General features: G+C 39.7%; 1 protein-coding gene and 1 long non-coding RNA gene across 3 annotated transcripts in view; one reads left to right on the forward strand and one right to left on the reverse strand.

The window, feature by feature from the left end:
• Nucleotides 1–2,574: 2,574 nt before the first annotated feature.
• On the forward strand, nt 2,575–5,682 carry LOC310730778. The gene is made up of 2 exons (XR_014534954.1): nt 2,575–4,190; nt 4,311–5,682. It is a non-coding gene; the product is annotated as an uncharacterized lncRNA (long non-coding RNA).
• The window catches only part of hivep3b (HIVEP zinc finger 3b), a 55,617-nt gene continuing 37,838 nt past the window's right edge, over nt 5,206–22,984 (reverse strand). The window contains exons 1-7 of one of the 2 annotated variants that reach the window (XM_083543535.1): nt 22,313–22,427; nt 11,280–15,773; nt 11,026–11,171; nt 9,526–9,701; nt 9,279–9,380; nt 7,480–8,084; nt 5,206–6,912 (exon numbers count right to left, since the gene is read on the reverse strand). In XM_083543535.1, the coding sequence (XP_083399661.1) occupies nt 6,154–6,912; nt 7,480–8,084; nt 9,279–9,380; nt 9,526–9,701; nt 11,026–11,171; nt 11,280–15,389 (5,898 nt within the window). In that variant the 5' untranslated portion in view covers nt 15,390–15,773; nt 22,313–22,427 and the 3' untranslated portion in view covers nt 5,206–6,153. Of the gene's footprint in view, nt 6,913–7,479; nt 8,085–9,278; nt 9,381–9,525; nt 9,702–11,025; nt 11,172–11,279; nt 15,774–22,312; nt 22,428–22,984 lie in introns of those variants that run through there. The other variant, XM_083543534.1, reaches the window with a different exon arrangement.

Here is a 22,984-nt window from a genome sequence, read left to right on the forward strand (position 1 = left end):
CCTTAATTATGGACTTTCAGGATGGCCAACAAAGTTTCACAGCATTTCGTGATATAGTCACGAATTTCAATCTGTTGATTTGTGTTCATGGACACAAATCTCCCTCTTTTTTCGTGTCACTCAGCACGACTGCCTCCGTCTGGCAACAAAGGCAGAGGATTATGGGTAATGCTGACAGAAATGTGTAATGTGTGTGTGTGTCTGTAAATATCGCAGTCTTCTTATTTAACCAGGAAAGGATATTTACTGTATTTTGACTGGGAGGAACCGCTGACGATGGTTTAAAATAGCAAGTAGCTTACCGAATATAAAGCAATTAGAAAAAAAGGATAAAATCTTCTTAAATGTAAATGTGCTTAAAGATTAAAAAAAATCTATAACAAACAAGAAAAAAGTATACAGTGTCTGTGGTCTCCAGTGGCAGAAAGAAAACTTCAGCAAAGGCACCAAAAAGACTTCCTATTAAAATACATTACATAGAAAGTCGTCCTCAGTGGCACGAAAAAAAAAGGGGGAAATTGAATGAAAACGAATCAATAGATTATGAATATTATCCCAAAATGCTGTGAGACTGGACTGTGATGGCTGACTATACCGATACCCCACCCTGCTGATAAAACACACATGCTGTGTCAGCCGGATGTCAGCCAGGGAGCGTTTGCAAATGTAGCCATCTAGCGTGGGATGAGGACACAGTACCCATTGACTGCACTTTTCCAGCAGACACACACAATATCTTCGCTGCAGTCCATGTGGGAGTCAGAAGCTAGCACTTCGATGCAAATACAGTAAAAGAGCTGAGATTAGCGTGATTTTATCACTCGTACTGTAAAGAGGAATGAGAGATTGAGGCATGTTACTCATAGTCGATGACAGAATGGAAAACCACCCTGACAGGGAAATAAAGCTAGCTCTTCACTGAAAGTACAGATTCAAATCATTAACGTGTGATCTTAAAGTGTGATATTTCACAAGTCAAAAGTTCACGGATGGAACAGAAAGAACAGCCTCAGAAGAATCTCTTTAAAAGTTCCACAGCTAATCTAAAGCTATAAAGGTTTGGGTTTCATTTCAACTAAGCAGAAGTCAAACCTCGTTTTCATCTGAAGCACAAGATCTACTCTTTAAACAGCTCTAGTGATGCATGAATCTTTGTTTAGTATTAAAGTCTGCTGCCTGTGACCACGTGAGCACCGAACATCAGTACAATCATTTAAAAGGGGTCTAAGACTTCAGATAAAGGTTTAACTCTTGAATCCCAACCCTCATACAGCAATCTTGTTGGGACGGAGAAAAAAAAGGCATATTAAGACGTGTAGTTCTCGTATAATCTACAATCAGAGCAGGACAATGTGGATTTTGGACCCCTTTTTAATGAGTCATTGCCACTTTATGTGAACTCTTACGTTGTTGCGTTATTATTGTGAGGTAACGTACAGAAATATGATATGCTGTAGAAGCACTGTTATGTTGTTGGGTGTGTGTGTTGTGTAGAGTGTTGAGAGAGAGAGAATAAGGGGGGGGGGGGTTGTGTCAGATACAAGGCAGGTCAGGAGAAGGAAGATCTGACCATTTAATTAGGTATGTATTGTATTACATGTATTTATTCATTTAGATTTTTTTTTTTTTTTAGAAATATTATTAAGAGTATAAGATTTGGGTTCTATTTTAATGCATCAAAGCATTCGTTAATGTGAAAGAGATCACTTTTGAATGCATTTCTGATATCTTTGCAATTTCGGCTGCTTAATATGTCAAATTGATGAAGTGATGAAGAGACTGAGCCGGATAATATCTTACAGTGACCTCAAATCTGATCTTTCACACGAGCTGTGTGCTACTTTATTATTACTTACGACACAACATGTCAGTGATTATTCCTTGGGAATCATCTAGGCTCAGGGCACACTTTATATAAGGCAGTTGCATAAGAGGTTATAAATTGTAAAAAAAAAAAAAAATCCTTTTGAGAAACTAATCATGCAATTACCAGTTTAAATATCAATGACAAGCAAAAGCTGTTTTTAATGACCTTAGTCATGTTGTGAATAACCTCTATTTCATTTCTTACCCTTAAGCTACAAACATGTGATTAAGTTCTACACTGCAGTTGATAAATCAGTAAAGATCAATCAGCGTTGATTGAGAACCATCTATGCAAATGTATCTTTACCTCGTAATGTTGGACAAATTGAATTATAAGTGCTATGATATTAAGCAAGCAACACACAAGCGCAGTTGTGTCAGTGATGTCACACTTAAATAAAGATAAATTCATAATACATGTCTTCGGTTCCTAAAGTGGATCCCATTACTCTTGTTTCCTATTAGCTTTATTTATCTTTAATTGTAACCTCCCTGAGACTCCCCAATGCCAGCTAATAGCCTAATCACTATCCCTTCCTCCTCCTCACTGTTCCAGAGCATAGCTTTTCAAAAATAGTCTGACTACTGATGATGTGATGCAATATGACAAATAGCTTTCTCCCTTTACTCCATCACTTTTTTGTTCCTATTCTTTTTGTGTGGTCTTTTGTTCATATTTACATTTTTTTGTTTCTTTTTGAAAATAAGAAAAAGATATTTCCAGCACACACAGCTGAACACTGAGAATGCAGGACTGTTACATAACTTGTTTGGGAGACATTTAGAGGTGAAATGACAACGTCAGGATTCTGGCAAAAATCTTATTTTAATTTCCACAGAAAGTACTGCAGTGGAGATCTATGGTATAATCAAATCCATTGTATGTACATGAAGGGGAAAATAAAAAATAAAATTATATATCTTAATATATGTGCACCAAATATTTACTATATCTATATATATATATATATAAGAACGATTATGTTAATTAATGATGTAAAAAGAAACATTTTTAAACTGCAAATCCAGCTCTGCTTCCAAAATTTGCTGTGACCCATGACATAAAATTTTATGAGCCGCAAATACAGATATAAAACAACTATAAAAGAAATACAAATAAAAATAAACCTCGGGAACATTACTTTCTCTGTATGCATCCTCTGGGAATTCAAAAATCTAAGCATAGTCTTACTGTTGAGGGAAGTTTTTCTTTTTCCGCCCAAGACAGTGAGCAAGACTGGAAGTGGGTCCAGAAATATGATAAGTTTCCTTAATGTAATGGAAAATGGAACACAAAGCACAAGAGGCTCAGTGAGTCCGTTTAATGATTCTTAAAACAATGTAAATCATATAAAATCATACGCATGTTCTTTACCAGATCTAAACGAAGCCCAACACCTCTAGAAGATTTCACACAGATATGTTAGATAGCACTGTGGAAAACAGTAACGGAAAATATCTAATGGTGTTCATCGCTTCCTATTTAAACACTTTTAGACTCCTTCCTATATATTAGCTGCAGTAAATCGAAAGATAAAACAGTTATATTTCTGTGTATTATTTACTCTCAGTTGTATTCCTGATGTTAATAAGTGAAAGTATCTTAAGTATCTTATAAGTATCTTATTTTCATACTAAGGGGAAACAAGCTCAGTCTGAATGTGTGTTGCAAGTTGTGTACACAGGAGGTAGATGTTGTTAGAGTCACTTGTAAAATGATCCAGAACCTATTAGTGAAATTGCAAGCTTTTTTTTTTTTTTTTTTGTCAAATTTTTATTAGGGGCAAACTTTGGCAACAATTACAATGTGAAGTATTTCATGTGAAGTCAATCAATATGTCCACTCTCCCAGCAAATTCAGGCAAATCGTCCAAGCTCAAGTTCCAAAGGCAATATATATAAGATATTGTCTTTGGAAGGTCATAAAATTAGGGCAAAAACTTGACAACTACTTCTTAAAAGTATCAAAAGGGACCCCAGGCTGAGTGTTTAAATTTTAGCCATTCAGGAATTTTGTTAGAAAGTTTGTTACAAACCCTAGGCTGACCCTGAAGTGTAACACTTCTTTCTTTCAGACTCTGTGTGGTGATTTACTTCTATTTATTAACTTCTTCAGCTGTAGCAGCAGTAAACTTTTTGGGATTTATTTATTTTTTTTTTTACTGCTTTTAGGCTTTATGGATAAATCCTGAAATCCAAACTATAAATCAACTGTAAAGTATCAGATATCATACATAATTAGGAATATATATATTTTTTGCAAACTGGTAGGTTGTGAAATTGAGAGGGAGGGCAGTGGAGTGGTGCAGTTGCAGGGAAAAGAGGTGGAGAGGTGGAGCAACGAGCTGGAAAGAAGGGGAATGAAAGTCAGTAGGAGTAAGACAGAGTACATGTGTGTGAATGAGAGGGAGGGCAGTGGAGTGGTGCAGGTGCAGGGAGAAGAGGTGGAGAAGGTGGAGGAGGTCAGGTACCAGGGGTCAACAGTGCAAAGTAATGAAGAGTGTGTTAGAGAAGTGAAGAAAAGAGTGCAGGCAGGGTGGAGTGGGTGGAGAAGAGTGACAGGAGTGATTTGTGATAGTAGAGTATCTGCAGGAGTGAAAGGAAAAGTTTAAAGGGCTGTGGTGAGACCTGCGATGTTGTATGGTTTAGAGACAGTGGCATTAAGTAAAAGACAGGAGGTGGAGCTGGAGGTAGCAGAGCTGAAGATGCTGAGGTTTTTGTTGGGAGTGACGAGGATGGACAGGATTAGAAATGAGTTTATTAGAGGGACAGTGCATGTAGGACATTTTGGTGACAAGGTAAGGGAGGCGAGATTGAGATGGTTTGGACATGTGCAGAGGAGGGACATGGGGAATATCGGTAGGAGAATGCTGAGGATGGAGCCACCAGGAAGGAGGAAAAGAGGAAGTCCAAAGAGGAGGTTTATGGATGTGGTGAGGGAAGACATGCAGGTAGTTGGTTTGAAAGAGGCAGATGTAGATGACAGGGGGGTATGGAGACGGGTGAGCCGATGTGGCGACCCCTAATGGGAGCAGCTAAAAGAAAAAGAAGAAGGAGTATGTTGTGAAATTTGTGGTATTAAGTTTAATTTATTATAGAACTCGTACTCAAAACTAGATCAGTAAATGTAGTCTAATGGTGAAATTAATCAAGAGAAATAAACGTATGCATTAAAATGGAGTGTTAATAAAAACAACGGGTGTCAGATTTAAGGCCACCACACATCAACTGAATAGCTAATCAGCAAGTCGTACACTGGATGAACATGTGGTTTAAAAGAAGATTAAACTCTGCAGCTCTGAGGCCTTTCAAGGCTAAAAATCTGACGAAAACATATACTTGGTAATTCCTGGTGCACCTTTATTGGTTCAGAGATAATACATACCTGTGACAAATTTTGGAAGGCTCTTGATGCATCCAATCCCAAAGTTGTTGACCAACTTCACCATCACCCTGTCCAGTTTCTTTAATTCAAGTCTTCAGAACGTAACAGAAATATACTCAACAAAATTTGTAAATAATAAAAATTTCATTAATTTGTTTTTTCCAAAACTAAACAAAATGTTTTCCATATTTTGAAATGGCAATAAATATGGATCATAGACCTCTCAACTATACACAATATCATAGCATATCTTATCTATATAAAAAATATGACTTCAGTGCAATTTGTTTGCAAATCCTTTGCACTCCATCTCAGGCTTCAGTACAAACTGCTCTCTTTGACCCTGACTTGCATTTAGAAAAGAAAAAAACTCTATTGTACAAATACCCACTGAGACACAAATCATACATTTATAAAAAAAAAAAAGAAAATTAAAAGAAAGAAAATTAAAAAAAAGAAAGAAAGAATTCACAACCTTTTATCTTTGTTTACAATTCAAGCAAGAAATCCTGACAGGAAAGGCACACGTAACTATATTTTAAGTAATACTGTAACAAGGGACAAGATATTGGAATTACTTTTGATTTAAGTATTCAACTTGGTCATTTATAAATGTTTATATTCATAGTTAATATTAAGAAGTATTTTACATAAACATATTTAAATAGATACATTAGGATTGAATGTAATGTCAGTAAATACTCAGGGACAGAAGTGATCGATTTTACAGAAACATTTTTTTGTCCAACAGAAAAAGTGCATCGTATTTCATCTTGAATATTGCAAAAACAAACATTTACCAAGATACCAACAGTATTGAAAAGTTGTATAAAAAATTTAGCATTACAAAACAAAAAGAATAATAATAAATCAATTGATTTTGAGATTAAGCCCAAAGGCTATTAAGTGCTATCTGGGGTGCTATTCTGGCTCTGTACAGAGTAGACAGATTTCTCTTCTGAAGTTGGGTCATTTAACGACTGGCCGTCTTTAGGCACCTCTGGGTCTGATTGTTCACCTTTTCTGTGTAAGGAGGCCATGGATTCCTTCTCAGAGACATCAGAGCTCCTCTTGTCCCCTTCAATGGTATCTTGGCCCCCTTCTTGAGATGTCTTGGGAACAGAGGTACGAGTCTTAGAGGGCCATGAGCTGCCATATTGTTTGCGGTCTTTCGTGTTATCCTTGCCAGAGTCATATGTTGGAGAGGATTTGGCTGTCGTGGAGCTCATCACAGGACAGTGTAACCCTAATTGCCTGGTTTCCCGCTCCAGGATCTGTGTCCCACTAACACTCTGACTTGTTTCAGATTGCAAGTTCCATAACGTGCTCCATGAGCTCTTGCTTTGGGAGAACGTAAACTCCTCTTTGGGAGAGCTGGGGGATTGGGTAGAAGAGGAAGTGCGCTCCAGTTTGGGGCGGGATCTGGGCCTAAGCTGCACCATCTGAATTCCTCCAATTGGGATCATATGGTAAGGCATGCGGGCCTGTTGCTGTGAATGTAAGGGGAGGTGGCTGAACATGCGGTCAATAGTTCTTGAGGGGATTGGTACGTGGGTAGGAGGCTCAGTTTGAATGAATTGTAGGGCAGAGGGCACCAGGCTGGTATGTGGAGAGCTCAACCTCTGTGACGCCTGCGCATTACTAGGTGTACTAGGCCTCTCCTGTAGAGGGAGACATGTGAATACTGTACAATCACACTTCCAACATACGTCTTTTTTTTTTCTCAACAGTTATGAAACACATTTCTACCATCACTTACTCTCAGCTTACTTACAAGTTATACAACTGATGATCATTTAGAGATGGTAATGTTTTCAAGGTTATTTCATGAAATGTGAAGAAAAAAAAATAAGTGTACTTATTAATTAATTTCAACCAAAGATTGGATTTCAAATGCTGCATTTAACCAAGAGATGGTTTATAGTCAACCACTAGGGCAAACAATATTCATTTTCATCAGTATAACCATCTATCACTGACTGCCAATACTTTTATTAATTGAATTATTTGTATTTGTATAGAACTTAAACGACTTGGTCACAAAGCAGCTTTATAGAAATCCAGATCCAGATCTCTAATGGGAAAGCCAGAGGTGGCAGTGACATGATGAACAATACATCTTGATTGGGGTTACACTGAACAATGGTATTATGCTCATTACACTATGTAGTCATAGAGTATGTGCGATTATTTGAAAAGTCATATGCATCCCTTATCATGAGACTCACCTGCTGCTGCTGGCTCTCTCTGGGCTTGTTGCTTGGTTCCCAGTGGAAGTGCCCAGGAGAACTGTGGGCTCTATGTTGAGTTCTGAATGGTGTTGGAGAGATTTGGGCTCTGGAGCTCCTGTAGCGAGCAGGAGAAAGAGGCCGCAGTGGAGAGAATGACCTGAGTGGGGACGCTGTGAGAGGAGACGGGCCTCTTTCAGGGGATGGGGACAGATGTCGACAGGGAGACGACAGCTCCAGTCTGGGGGAGACACTGCGGAGAGGAGATCCTTCACTAGCTGAAGAGAAGGCTAGAGGAGAATGCTCCCAGGCTTTAGAGGAGAACAGTGCTCGTTTGCTTTCTCCTGTCCATGGTTGGACAGGAGAGAGCTGCTTTTCTTTTTCTTCTCTCTCTGAAACAGAAAGGCTTGTGGGACCTGTCAGTGAGCCTGGACCACTGTCTGACTGGTGGGTATCTGTAGAGCAGGATGAAGGAGCGTCTTCATGGGAGGACTCATCCTCTTCCTCCTCGTTTTCTTCATCATCCTCATCTTCCGAGTCTTCAATGTCTGAGAACTGGTGCTCTTCCTGATCCTCTGACTCATAGACTTGCCCCTCACTGGTCCCTGAAACATACACAAAGGGTTTTAGTTTAAAACAGAGGATTACATGCAACATTTTCACACTAGGATTTCAACACAGCCGCCTGTCCCACAGACAAATACAACCAGAAAGACCATTAAAAAAAAAAAGAATCATACAGTCAGAGACAATACATGTTCATTAATTACTCAAGTAAACATGTTCATATAATTGTGTTGCACCTCCTTCATTCATGGCTATATTTAAGCCTTCTGAATAGCGTATGCTTGAATAAAGTGTCCTTGGCACTCCTCAGTCTGGAAGGGACAAAAAGATGGGTGGCTTTCATTTTCAGTTCTATATACAGCATACCAACTGAAATTGGAGGCCAGATTAGAAAGCTTCGCTTAATGGCAGACCAGTCAATTTCAGATGGCCTTCACAAACTGAGCGAACTGTGCTTGAGTGCTCAACAAAGCACGACAACATTTATCATTATATTAAATGGTGCATTTATGATTTTCAAGGTTTGCACAGCAAGAAACCGAATGAAAAAATTCAGCTCCAGTTCCTAAGAATGGTGAAAACTTCACATAATGATGCGAAAACTGCTCATGTATAATTATAATTATTATTATTACAAAACAATTAAATGGGTATAGTTAGTTAATTGTATATTACTAAACATATTTTCTAAAACAAAAATATTAATGCAATTTTGATAAGAATCGTAAATCTGCAAACAAACTAATAGACAAGCTATAAAAAGTGTATGATTTGCACCATGCATAGTGACTGTTCACCCACATAGATCTAATTATACAGTCTACACAGTAAATGTGCGAAAGAAAACATTACGCCTGTGGTTTCTTCCACTTGACTATCTGAGGTGTCTTATTTAAAGCTATTTTAGCGATAAAAAAATGCTTCCTGGATACTTTTTGTATAAAATACCAAGATGTGCTACAGAATACAGTACTGATGCGGAGGTCATCTAAATTTAAGATACTGTGAAGTACTTCACCTATATCTTGGTATTAATATGGATACATTCTTCCACACAAGATATAGGCTACAATATACGCTTTTACTTTTTATTTCAATTAATAAAAAGTTAATTTGAGAATGAGATGTTTTTTTTGTCATCACAGACACACAACAATCATACAAAACAGTCCATACTAAATTTACATTACTCCATGGTTCATTAAATAGTGATTAATTAATTATAATTATACCTGGTTCTTCAGTCTCCAGCTCATCTACAGATGATTCGGACACACCCTTTTCCAGGCATTTCTTACCATGTGCCTTTGATTTCATGTGTTTCGTGAGGTTCCCTGTCCAGAAACAATTCAAGAATTAAATAAAGTATGAAAGATTATATGAAAGGATCACTAACAAAGAGCGATAATGCGTTACGGATTTGTTTTATAGGTTCACAAAAATAAGGCTTGTGGTAGTATATCATTAAAACTCTCTCACCTTTAGTTTTGAAGGCAAAGTTGCAGTGCTTACAGACGTAGGGACGAATATCTGTGTGAGTGCGGATGTGTTTCTTCAGCATGCTGGGCTTTTTACAGCGAATCCCACACTCACCACATACATACTTCCCTCTCCCTCTTCCTCTTACATATACATACTCTTCATTAGACTTATACCTGAAAAGGCAGAGACAATCAAAAAATTTGTTTACTCATTTTTGAGGGATTTTAGTAAATGAGGAGCTAAATATTTACTGAAATGCAGAGTACATCATTTTTTATAGCTGGCAAATGAAACATCTATCTTTGTCCTTGGTTTACAAGAGCACGTTTTCAAAACCTAGTCTTTTAAAGCCTAAAGTAATACATTCATTTAAACATCTTTGACTGTTAGTCTTACACCATGTTATGTTAATGTGTCTATCATTAACCCACTTGTCAATCATTCCTGAACCTCGATTATACGACTTCGAAACACTGTATTTTATAACACAGAACCGACTACCTTATCATACTTACTACTTCATTCATACTTAAGCACAGAATAAGAAAGATTGCCACATTTTTTCAATGTGTAATTGTATCCTGCATAGAAGAAGTGAGGTAAGCAGACAGTAGAGATGTTGAGATACATGGGTACTAACGTGTGAAACAGTGAGGAGGAAACAGTATAAGAGAAAGGGCACAAAGAGAGACAGATGTGAATAGGAAGTATGTGGGTGTGTGATCGAAGAATTATGTAAGCGGAAGAGATACTGCATGAGATACAAAGTAAAGCAGAGTGGTGCGGTGTCTCATTTTAATATCAGTGGCAAAACTGCAAGTAAAGCCATTAGCCTAATTGAGAAGTAATGAATGTTATTAGGTAAGTAATAAAGGCTAAATACTGAATGTTCTTCAAGGTCATTTGTTTTTATTAGTATTTTTTAATACCTAATATTGTGTCCTAACCCTCAGTGAAGTAATAATATTTTCATACTGGTTTCATACTCGAAACCATTATGTTTTTCTTCTCGCTGTAACGAGCAGCTTTCAGAACTAAATATAACACGAATGACCCAATCTCCCTGTGGATTCGTGTGCAGCCGCACCATAGGCATCATTCCAGAGAAACCAATAAACTTAAAAATCAGTCATCAATCATTTAGCACTCATTTTTTAGATCTGATATAATTTCAATACTTAGCTGCGTTTAGTCATAAATCTCTCAGGATAAGGGTTCTCCGACTATATAGGTGTCTCCGTTTTGGAATTGTAAATCCCAAAAAAGAGAGGCAGCACAAAAAAATTGCCCAGTATACCTCACCTTTGTCACTCAAAATACAACCAGTAAAGCTAAATAGCCAAACTGATGAACTGTTGAAAAACAAGCTTCCTTTCTCTACACACTTCGGGGCCTTCTATAAAATATTTTAACAACATTTAAACAAGACAGGTACTCTATATAAAAAGTGACATGATCATAGACAAATTATATCCTGAAGACCAAATAATCACTCACCCTCCCTCAAAGATGCAAACACGCAGCGGCTCACTGTGCTTCGAGGTGGAAGCGGTTCCCTCTTTACTTCTCACGTCTTGTTCCACCCTCTTATTTAGAGGCTCGTCTTTCTCTTTGGCAGAAGTGCTCAATGATTTGGCATGTACCTATACCCCAGACCAACATCACATGACATATCAGTACTCAATAATACTTCACACTGGCAGCACACCAACACAATCTATGCATTTAAAGTCAAATCCAATCACATTTACCTCTGATACCCTGGGTGTTTTTTTGTCAACCAGCTTGTCAGTTGTCGGAGATGTTGTTGAAGCGATAGTGTATACCCCAGAACTGTACATTTGTTTAGAACACAACAGTGACAATACTATTTTTGTGGACAGACCAGGAAGATTGGGGTTGTACATGCTAACACTCCAAGAAGAATACACAGACGTCTGTGGATTTGTGTGGGGAGATGGGTTAGGCTTAGTATAATTCAGGTAGCACCAGCTCACTGATGTACTAGTGTGGAGACTGGGGTATAAGGGGTCAGTAGAACCTGTAGATCTCTCTGGAATCTCAACCACTGATACACATCGGTGGCCCTCCTCCTGCATTTCCTCTTTCTTAAGTCCAGTTTCCACCTGGGAAATCTCTGGCTTATTCCCGACAAAGTCGGTTTTCGTTTCTTCCTGCTCTTGCTCTTTTTCCACAGCTACCTCTACTCCTTTTCTGTCCCTTTGCCCCTTCTTGTTTGTTCCTTGGTGGTCCTCTGGAAATTTTCCACGAGTTTTACATTCTTCTCCACTTTCTTCTACTTCCTCTTCCTCCTTGATTCGTTTCTGTTGCCGTTGTGCCTCTAAGCTGAGTTCTATACTACCTGCAGGGGAAAGCATCCGTTTACTTCCGCCAGCACAAAGTGGCCCACAACCATCACCAGATGCAGCTTCTGTTTGAAATTCTAAAGGAAGGGATAAAGGAATACAGGTCTTCAGAGTAGGACTAGGAAGCCCAAGGAAAGCTCTCTGAAGCTTAGTGCACTCAAGCTTCTCCATGATGACCATGGCTGTACAGCAAATTGGTTGCTGAGACCGTGTTGTGGCTAAAATTTGGGAAATGGTTGTGTACATGGCACTAGCGTAAGTAGGAATGTGAGTCTGTAGGCGCACAGGCACCACCAGTGACACCACTGGTGTAAGCTGCTCAAGGCAAGTAGCAATGATGGGACGAGGCTGATGCCGAGCGACAAGATGCTGAAATGGTGAGCCTCTTTTATGGGTAGAGGAAGGAGGAGAACTAGATCGGCCAATAGGTGAAGCCATGGGATCCTGAATTATTAGACTACTCGTTGGGTACTGTAGTGAAAGCAAATCAGGAAAAGGCTGAACAGGAAGGCCAAGGTGCTCAGCTAAATTAAGCTGTCTTGGATAAAATGAAGATGGCACTGATTGTATGAGAGCCTGCTGAAGCATATGACTAGATAGGACCTCCGATAAAGTTCTGACAGGTTGAAGTCCAGTTATCTGTTGTGAGGAGAAGGTTCCTGGACTAGTGTAAGGGTAAACTGTAGTCGGAAGAGGAGTTTGAAAGAGCTGCAGAGTTTTGCCCAAAGATTCTGGGCTAAGTCTAGAAGTACTGCTTGCTCTGAGCTCACCAACTGTAAGGGCAGCATGGCCAGGAAAGGAATGATGGATGGTAGACGATGATTCTTCCTGATCCTGTTTCTCAAGAGTTGCATGTTTCACTAAGAGACATTTTCGCCTCTCTTTCCAAGAAGAAGAAGCTTGTCTTGGAGACAAGGACCCACAGTCAAATGACTTGCTCCTTGTCTCCACAATCTGGGCAGGGTGTGGTGGACTTGCAGGAGCCTGCTCAGAGGCAGAGCGATGCATTTCCCTGTGATGATGTTGGTATGCACCTGGTACGGTGAGCATGTGGGACCCTTGGGAGCTCCATTGACCAGCCTGCGTTTCAGGTTCAACTCTTCCTGTTTCATCGAAAGATGTAGATCGACTAGAGGTGTGAGAAACGTTGCTCTCTTGGCTTGGACTACGTGGTAGGGATAGTGATTCAAAGCTAGATTCTCCAGATGACTGCGGTGCCTCCGCCAAACGGAGACGTTTCTTTTTCGGTGGCAGCTTTTCTGCAGGGAGCTGAGCCAGACTTTGACTCCGCTGAGGCCACTGGAACTCCTCCTTCTCTAATTCTTTCGGGATATAGGTACTTGCTGGTGGTGAAAGCATCTCAGTATCTGGTTCTTTTGTCACAAAGATCTCTGGCACTTGAATCTTGGGCTGCCGAACTAACCTGGATGTGGAGGGCTGCTTGGGCTCCTGTGATTCTTTATGTTCAAGCTCAGGCTCTGGGATTTCTATAGACATGCTTTCTTGCTTTTCGAAGGAACTAGTGTGTTGGATTACTGATATTTCTTTGTAAGGGCTGATTTTTTCTGGTTCAGTTTGTGGTGCAGTGCCTGGCAAACCCTGAAAATCATCTTTACTCCCTATTGCTGATGTGGCAAGATGGCTGCTAAAGGATATAGCTGCTGGACCTGGGCTAGGGGGGTCTTCCTCTAGACTTTCTTCTTTCCTCCTCTTTCGTATAGCCATAGCCATTGCTTTAAACTTATAGTGCATTATTTGTCGATGATCTTCTTGTTCAGCAGGCACCTTCTTCTCACTCTGGTGTTCCTGTGAAGCTTTATGCATACAAGAAACTCTGTGTGCTTCATAATTGTCCTGTTTTCTCAATTGAGTTCCGCATACCTCACACTCATAAACTCCCTTTTGTTGCTTCCATCCTGATTCTGTGGAAACTGAGGAGCCAGCTTCTGCTCCAAGGTCAGCTCCAACTGGCATTTCAATGGCAGGCTGGCGTTTTAACATTCGATGATGGTGGCCAACCCTCAGCTCCGCTGATGCAGCCTGCTGCTCATCAAAAGACTGGCTGAGACGAAAGCTGTGCGAAGATGAGCTCGGTGAATCATCTTTGCCACTAGTGGATGGAACTGACTGGCTTCTTAATAGAACACCACTGGGACAATAGGTAGAAAGTGTGCCTTCATATAACCGAGAATGCTGTATGTCAAGAATTTGCCCGGTAGTGCCGCTAGTGCCAGGGAAATCTTCCTTTGGATCTTTTGGTGAAGAAAATTTTGCAGATTCAACACTGCTTCTCCTAGAAAGGGAAGAACGTCTAGGTTTGACACTGTCAATTTCACTTGTGTCAACTACAGCTTCATTTATAGTAATTAATTTTGTAATGTGTTCAATGAGTTGTGTCTTAGGCACGCTGAAGTGGATGGATTTTTCCTCATGTCCCAAAGATGATGACGGTGATGATGTCTGAAAATGTTGGTGTGGAAGTCTTTGTTGCTGGCCTAATCGTCCATACTTTCCTAATATAATTTCAGCATAGGATTTAACATTGGCGTTTGGGGGGCTCACTTGAGATAATTCAGCACTGCCGTAGCTAGAGAAGTAACCCGATTCGGTACTGCCCTTACTACCCGGACCCAATGAAGATGATGGGCTCTCATCTGGTGATTCAATGGGAGCTCTTTTCCTTTCACTGAGTCGCATAGCCAACCTCTGCTTGATTGCCTGGGAGTCCTCTGTTCTTGGCCCTTCTTCTGAAAATGAAATTTCGACCTTGGAGCTTTTTCTTAGAGCTGGCCTTTCTTGAGAAGTGGATGGCTGATGCTGACCAGTTTCATCTTCACTCTCTGTGCTATCTGCTTCTGTTGCTTCTTCCTGTTCATCTCCTACTGCACCAATTTCAATTCCACTGCAACTGGATTCTTCACATCTAGATGCCAAGCTGGCTTTTATTCGATGGGCGTGGGATTTACGATGTTTGTACAGGTTACTTTTAGTCTTAAACGAGAAACTACAAGGGACACAAGGATAGGGTCTTTCTCCTGTGTGGGAACGGATATGTTTTTGGAGGACACTGGGTTTTGCACATGGCCTTCCACAGTATGAGCACACATACTTCCCTGGCTTTTGGGGCTTTCGCTCCCTTCTAGATGTGGTGCCTTCTTGGAATTCCTGACTAGGGCAAGATGGAACACCCTGAAGGTGAGGGACTTGGATAGAGGATTCAAGAGATGAAGAAGTGTAGCTGCCTCCAGAGGGGCCTGGGACATCTTGTACCTGCCAGGCTTCCCCCATCTGAGACTGCTGTTGCTGCTGCCTCTGGAGCAAATCACGCCGTTTTGGCTGCCTTCTGTGATGCCGGCCATGTGATCCATGGATTGGTACAGAGGTAGCCTGTTCCTGTGTCTGAGCAAACGTACCCCTGTTTGAAGATTCAGACAGAGATTGCTGTCGTCCACCAGATCGTTCCCCATCAGACGGCTGGCTATGCTCTGCCTCCATAGAATGTTGGGCGGAAGCCTTATGGACACACTGGGAATAATGCCTTTGCAACCACCTGACCCCTTAGCATTATTTCCCATGCCACAGAAACATCTCGAAAGAAGTAGCACATGGCTTGTGAAATATCTACAAGTATTTTCTGGTTTATGTCAAAAATTTATTTAGCAGCTGAAGTAATCAGACTGTGCCAAAGAAGAGCAGATGTCTTTTCTATGCTGAAACTCTCATCTCCCAATCCAAATTAATCATTGTATCATTAGTTTGGCGCTTGAAGAGAGAGATGAATGTAAAGACTGTTTTGGAGTTACTTTCGCCACTGATATGTTAACAGGTGTTCAAGCCCTTTATTCTCCCAGGTTGTCACATGCCCACACCGCAGAGGCCCTACAGAAAAACAGAAACGAACAAAAAAATATGTAAGAATATTTTTTTACATACTTGGCCACAACCAATATCAGTTTAAATATAAATGCCAAATAGCCAAAAACCTAATAAAATGTAAAGCCAGAAACTAGTTTTCTATTCTGCTGAATGTTCTTTACATAGCAATGAGATTTGAATTGAATGAAAGTCTAAATTGCAAACTTATTAAATACATTTATGTATTTAATAAATTACTATTAATGACTATTGAATTAATTTACCATTAATGAATTTATTATATATTACTATTTAATTACTACATAATAACTTACTATTACTATTTAATAAATTACATAAATTACTTTTGGTGTTTTTAAAGTTGCTGAATCTGGCTCACAAAACTTTCACGCAACAGTTTACACAATAAAACATGTCTTACAGCTGTGTTTCGCTATAATTACGGAACATACCACTGATACACATTGGCTGTTTGACCTTATGTGCCTGATGTTGAGCACTAATACTTGTTCTACGGTGAATAGCAAAACATTCTTGCACAAGGGTTCAAATGTAAACTTTCTTAGTAGCAAATTACATTAGACCCATTAAAGCCACATAAACTCCTAAAACAACTCCAGAGGAAACAGACCTATTGAGTGTTGCCCATTAGATGGTGCTGTGGATTCAAGCCAATGAGGATTATGGATCGTTTAAAAGCCCTGATGTGTGACACTAAGCCATTAAGTCATAAATGAACAATGGCATTTTATTTCACAAGTAAATAATTAGTTAATCCTCTATTACCTAGAAGCAATAGCTTCACATCTAGTGATTGGCAGTTCTTTAGGACTGAACTGAACAAAAAAGCATTTCACGTAGTAAAGCTACCACTGCTGGGCGCATGAGAAAGGTAACCCTTAACCCTATCTGCTATACGAAAACTGTATCATGAATGGCTTTGTAACCCAGATCATTTTCAGTGTATACACAAATGTTCTTTTTTCTGTTCCATTCCTATTAGCCAAATAAAAACATAGTAGAAATGTGTTTACCATGACGTAGCCTTTTTACAATCTTCAACGGTTTTATTTAGGCTTTTCAAGAGGAGAAGTAGGCTTTAATCACACTCACAAACAAACAAATAACTCCTGGTCTTTTAGATACGTTTATGGGACAAAATAATCAAAATAAAAAGAAATGCACAGGGTAAGCCTCATTTGAATGTGCATCAACACTGTTTTTAAAATAAGTAACAAAAAACCACATTCCATATGCTTCTCTCTTCCAACTGATGCTCTTCCAACCATGCTGAGACTCTAACCCTATATAAAGCACTTACAAACCAAAAAATTTAGGAAGTACTCCTAACACTGTATTTACAAAACATTTCCAAATTTTTGTTTTACAATAAGCACCACTTTCAAAATGATTGCCAGTCAAAAAGCATTCTATTAAAACATAATTCTGTTGAAAGTGAATTAAGGTACAGCACGACCTGTGGAAATAATCAAGCTAACCAAGCCATATATATTCCAAATATTCTGCGAAACAGAAAAACTCCCATTAGTCCCAAAATAATGTAGATTACGCGATTAGATGGCAATGATATCGTCTATAACCTAACAATCCTGAGCTGCTATTCGTTTGTGACAACAAGTTGGAGAACATACAGAAAATAAAATACACAGAGAACAAAAGCAAAGGAAAGGTGTGTGTAGACAGCAACCAAATAATGTTGTGTGTGCTCCTAGTGAGGAGATTCCCTGCCCCTTGATATACACACACACACACACACACACACACACACACACACACACACACACACACACACACACACACACACACACACACACACACACACACACACACACAGGAATGTATGTAGATTGTTAGATGAGGAAGGAGTGGGCTCATATCCAACCATACTATTCAAAATAAGCTTAACATTATGATATTATAACATTATGACTGGTGAGTGAATAACACTGATTAACTCCATCATGGCAGCAAGTAAACATTTTGTCCTCATAAGTTGACGTGTTGGCAGCAGGAAAAATGAGCAAGTGTAAGAATGTGAGTGAGTTTAACAAGAGCCAAATTGTGACGTCTAGACGACTGGGTCAGAGCATCTCCCATACTGCAGCTCTTGTGGGATGTTTGATGTCTGCAGTGGTCAGTGTCTATCAAAAGTGTTCTAAAGAAGGAACAGCGGTGAACCGGCGACAGGGTCATTGGGCAGCCGAGGCTTATTGATGCACGTAGGGAGCAAAGGCTGGTCCGTGTGGATCAAACAAACAATATTAGGCAGGTGATCATAATGTTATGCCTGATCGGTGTACTATATAACTGTGCACATAAGTTTATCTATAACTATATGCAAAAAATGTGTAAGCTAATGAGAACATGGCAATTTTTTTTTTCAATTACCTCAAAATCTATATGAAACATTTTTCCAACAACTATTTACTACTTTGGCACTGTATCCATGTACACTGATGAGCACCTATATTGATAACACACCCTGTTTTCAATTCCAAATTTAGTGAAACTGGCACATAGAAACTTATCACAGAAATACGCAATAAAAAAAAAACAAAAGGTAAAATTTAAAAACTACGCACATCTAAAACTGGCAGTGCTACTTAATGTTTATCATAGTTCCTATTTATTTTAAAGTAACAGATTCTGGGCTGTGGTGCACAGTAACAAAGTAAATGTAATTTGTTACTGTTCAGAAGTATCTTATTTTGCATATCTGAACTCTTCTGAAGTATTTCCATTTGGGGAAATTTTCACTTTAACATCATTTCCCAATCAGGGTGGAGCGTGCTCTGTTTTGAAGGTGTTTTGATTGCCGATTGGTGTATCTACTTAGCGCGAACATACAGTTCAGTGTGAGTTCCCCAGCACGCACAACATTTTGAGAGGAATAAATGGTGGAAGAAACTCCTGACTTGAACTTGCAAAAACACTTGTGTCCTTATTTGCAAGATTTTTGAAGTAGTTAAAAAAAAAGCTTTTGGGCTCATGGTCCTTTTATTAAATATCAATCAGTTTGACTCATTAATATCATTCTATTAATAGATTGGTGTGCTAAGAGTAACAGAGACTTCTTACATAAACTGAGCTGATTAAGCAAGAATCTTGTGACAAAAATGATAATACAGTAATACAGATAATACAGCTCACTTTGTGCATTCTGTGACGCTTTTCTGCCCACCACAATTTTACATCAGAGGTACTGTAGCCTTCCTGTCAACTCGAACCAGTATGATCATTCTCTTTAGAGCTCTCTCATTAACAAGGCATACTGAGGGAACTACCCAGAGAACTGCTGCTCACTGGGTGTTTTTCACACATATCTGTGGAAGCTCTAGAGGCTGCTGGGCATGAAAAACCCAGGAGATCAGCAGTTGCTTGAAAAAAAAAAAACATCTCACACACAAAGAAAATCAGTTCTCTCATTCTGATATGAACACTGACAGCATTTGACCTGTATATACTCGACATATGCTGCCACATGCTTGACTTTTTTAAACATGATGTACTGTATATTTAGGTTTTATTTAGTCTGCTTTTAAACCCACCATGAACTTTGCCGGCAGACAGCCAAGGAAAGTTTAAGAAAGGAACCCAATTGAAACCATTCAAATGTTGTTGTTATTAGAAAAAAAAAAAAGTTTTCATATGCCAAAGCTTCCTTTTTTTAATGTAAGCTTATATAAAATGTGTTCTCTAAATATTCCTTCGTTTTTTGTTGTCAATTCAGTAAAGGAGAATAGAGCCGAGAATAGAAATTTATTCTGCATATTGTAGCTCTAGTGTAGCTTCGAGATAGATATTACCATCTTGCCTATGCAAATAGATTTGGATTCTGTTACTCAGTTTATAATATGAATTAGAAAATAAGATTATATGGAAACGTAAAACGTCACCGTCCTCGTTTTAATTTTTACTTGGAAGCCAAACTCTTAATGAATTAAGAAGAATTTACCAAACAGCCATAGATCCACAGACAACTGAAGGGAACAACATTATCACATTACAATGGCACCTGTCAAACTGTGGCATGTTTAAGGCAGACTGTGAACAGTTCTCAAAGTTAATGTGTTGAAATCAGGAAAAATGGGCAACTGTAGGACCCCGAGTGACGTTGATAAAGACCAAATTGTGATGGCTATACGGCTGGGTTAGAGCCCCTCCTGAACTGTAGAGATCTTGTGAGGTGAAAGTGATGCTCTTTGCAATCTTTTGTTTAGTTTCTGACATTCATGTGGATGACCTATACCTAAAAATTGTTGCTGACCAACACAACAACAAGATTACCAACTTCCAGCATAATAATGCGCCCTGAGGCACAATCCAAAAACTGTTCAGAAACGGTTTGAGGAACATTAAATCCCCCTTGTCTCAATTCAATCTGTGTCCATGTGTTGGACAAACAAGTCTGATCAATGTAAAAGGATCTGTGAAGTCCATGCCTCAATGGATCAGGGTTCCTTTATTGGCACAAGGGGGATACAATATTAGGCAGGATGTTTTAATGGCTGATTGGTGTATATATAAACTGTACGGTCTCTCTTCCTATTATCACTCCTGGCAGCCTGGCGGCGGTTCCCATAGAGACAGGCTTACAGCTAGCCCTGGCAGATGGAGGGAGTTGGAGCTCTAAATTTGTCTCCCAGCATCCTCTCTGAATACAGCAACATGCTGGCAGCAGGAAGTGGGCAATCAGACTGGCCTCGGCACGTGAATGGCACAGTCTCATGACCCCACCTGCCCCTTGCAGAGTGTGCAACATGTTCATTCAAAATAAACCGGCAGCACTGGCCGACCGTTTTAAATGCCACACTACGGGAGTCAAAGGCACAGCTCACCACCTGCCCATACTGGCAGGGACATCAATGCCACCCTGGGGCAAAAAAACATCACCACCCTGAAGGACCTTACTGAAAATGGTTAGTAACCAAAATGCAGACCAGACTTCCAGGTTCCAACACAAATGTAAAAATATTTATACTAAAAGCACACACAGTCTGAAACCTGTTCATACACACTCATTTACATTGAGCTAAAAGGTCTCAGTATCACATACTGTAACCAATATTACACAATGAGAAACAAAAATACAGACTTGCCCCTTATGACTGATCTCATAAAACGAGGACTTCAGACGGATAGTCACTGAACACACCCTGCTGCATCCTGCATTGTGCTAACTTGTTCCAGGCATGATAAATCTGATAGCAAGCTCTAATTAAAGTACAGACAAAAATATATCTCACAAATGAAAATCATTGGTCAGACAGACAAATGAACATAAGCAAGAAAAAGAAAAGCTGATGAACTAATTTCTGCAGTCCTGCAATGCTATGAACCTGAGAGATAAGATGCAAAGAAAGAAAAAAAAGCCTGATTTCGCTCTCTGAGAACAAGCTGTGCATTATGGCAAAGAACAGATATTTTAAATTTTGAGCACATTGTCTAAGAAGTTACTGCATTTTTTGTGTGTGTGTGTGTGTGTGTGTGTGTGTGTGTGTGTGTGTGTATATATATATATATATATATATACACACACGTATATAATAAAAAAGACCCACAATGGAACACATTCTAGTGTTGGCCAAACTGTGAATTTACACGATCACATGAACACACACACACACTCAAGGAGGATAAGGATTCTTCTAATTTACTAGCGTTATCGGTTTCATTCATTTTTTCTTTGGAACATTTAAAGCTGCTTTCACTGCCAAGCCGCCCACAGCAACTTTCTTCGCGGTCATCGCCTGCTCCCTGCCTTTTTCGAGTGTGACGCTGAGAGAAAGAATCTACCCACATCAGGAAGTGAATGAAATGTAACCGCTGCCAGTGAGAACGTGTATGAATCAGACACCCCGCTGCACCCTAACGAACTCGCATTGCCGCCTCCTCAGCCGCCGCACAGCGCTTTGATAAGGTTAGTCATCCTCCAGCAGCGCTTCAAAGCCTCTTTAGTTTCTCCTTACGGTCACCTCTCTACACTTTTCCACGCTTAACCTTCTAGAAACAAATCAGTGTTAATGAGTAAGTCTTTCTCTGCTTTACAGAAGAGCCCTTTAACCACACTTCAACTGTCTTTTCCCTGATGGAGAGCGCATGAGAAATATCGAGAGAGAAGCGAAGATTCGCGCACAATACGCCGAGAAACACTGCGCGAATCGTACATAGTCAACAGATGATGGATCACTCCGTCAACAGGTTTCCCGTTATTATACCTGCAGTTTCGAAACGTGAAGAATGTAAGAACATTCCACCTGGTTGTACTAGATACATTTCCAAAAGTGTGCTGAAGATGCAACGTAAAAATATTGCACAACCAATAAATGATCGGTCATCTAATAGAACACAGCACAGCGACTTCACATCAAGCAGTCATGCACTGAGGGTTCACCCAAGCAATGCTATGTCATGGACTACAATCTTACTAACCCATTTAGCTGTAATTCCACGTGCACGTGATTGCCCTGTGTAGAAACCACCTCCGTTTCACTTTAGTTCAAATACATTACGGTACTCACAGTCTTGTAATTCCGCTTTGTGTCAGCTGTTCAAACACAACAGTGTGCACAAGAGGAGAGACAGAAGGCAGTGCAATCCTCCACCTGAGTCCTCCTGCTCTTCACAGCTACAGCATGAATGAGAGCCACCAAGTGATACAGCGGATATGAATGTTTGCATTTGAGTGGGTGTATTTCTGTGAAATAAGTGAGGAGGAAAGGAGAGGGGAGCGAGAGAAAGAGTAAGAGAGCGAGTGAGTGAGGAAAATAAGGTGTAAAACAAGGACACACACACACACACACATCGAAAGAAAGCAATGCTCTTACACAGCATTGCGGTGTGTTTTTGTCGCTCAATCCGGCACTCCAGCGAAACACTCATACTGAACAACACGCTTAGTAACACTTGCCTTTACTCTCTGTAATCATTACAAATCAATAAGGATTCCCTTTTGACTCTGGTTCCTCTTGAGGTTTCTTCCTCATGTCATCTGCGGGAGGTTTTCTTGCCAATAGTGTCTCCAGCTTGCTCATTAAGGACCTAAATATAAATCTACATCAGGAGTTTTGTGAAAGCTGCTTTGTGATATGGTCTATTAATAAAAGTGCTATGTAAAACAAATCGAAGCAAATTCTTTCATCTTTCTGTCCATTGCAAACTAAGAGCCATATTCATTCTTCTTCTTCTTCTTC

The sequence above is a fragment of the Silurus aristotelis genome, assembly GCF_946808225.1.
Source record: "Silurus aristotelis genome assembly, chromosome: 1".
NCBI classification, from domain to species: domain Eukaryota; kingdom Metazoa; phylum Chordata; class Actinopteri; order Siluriformes; family Siluridae; genus Silurus; species Silurus aristotelis.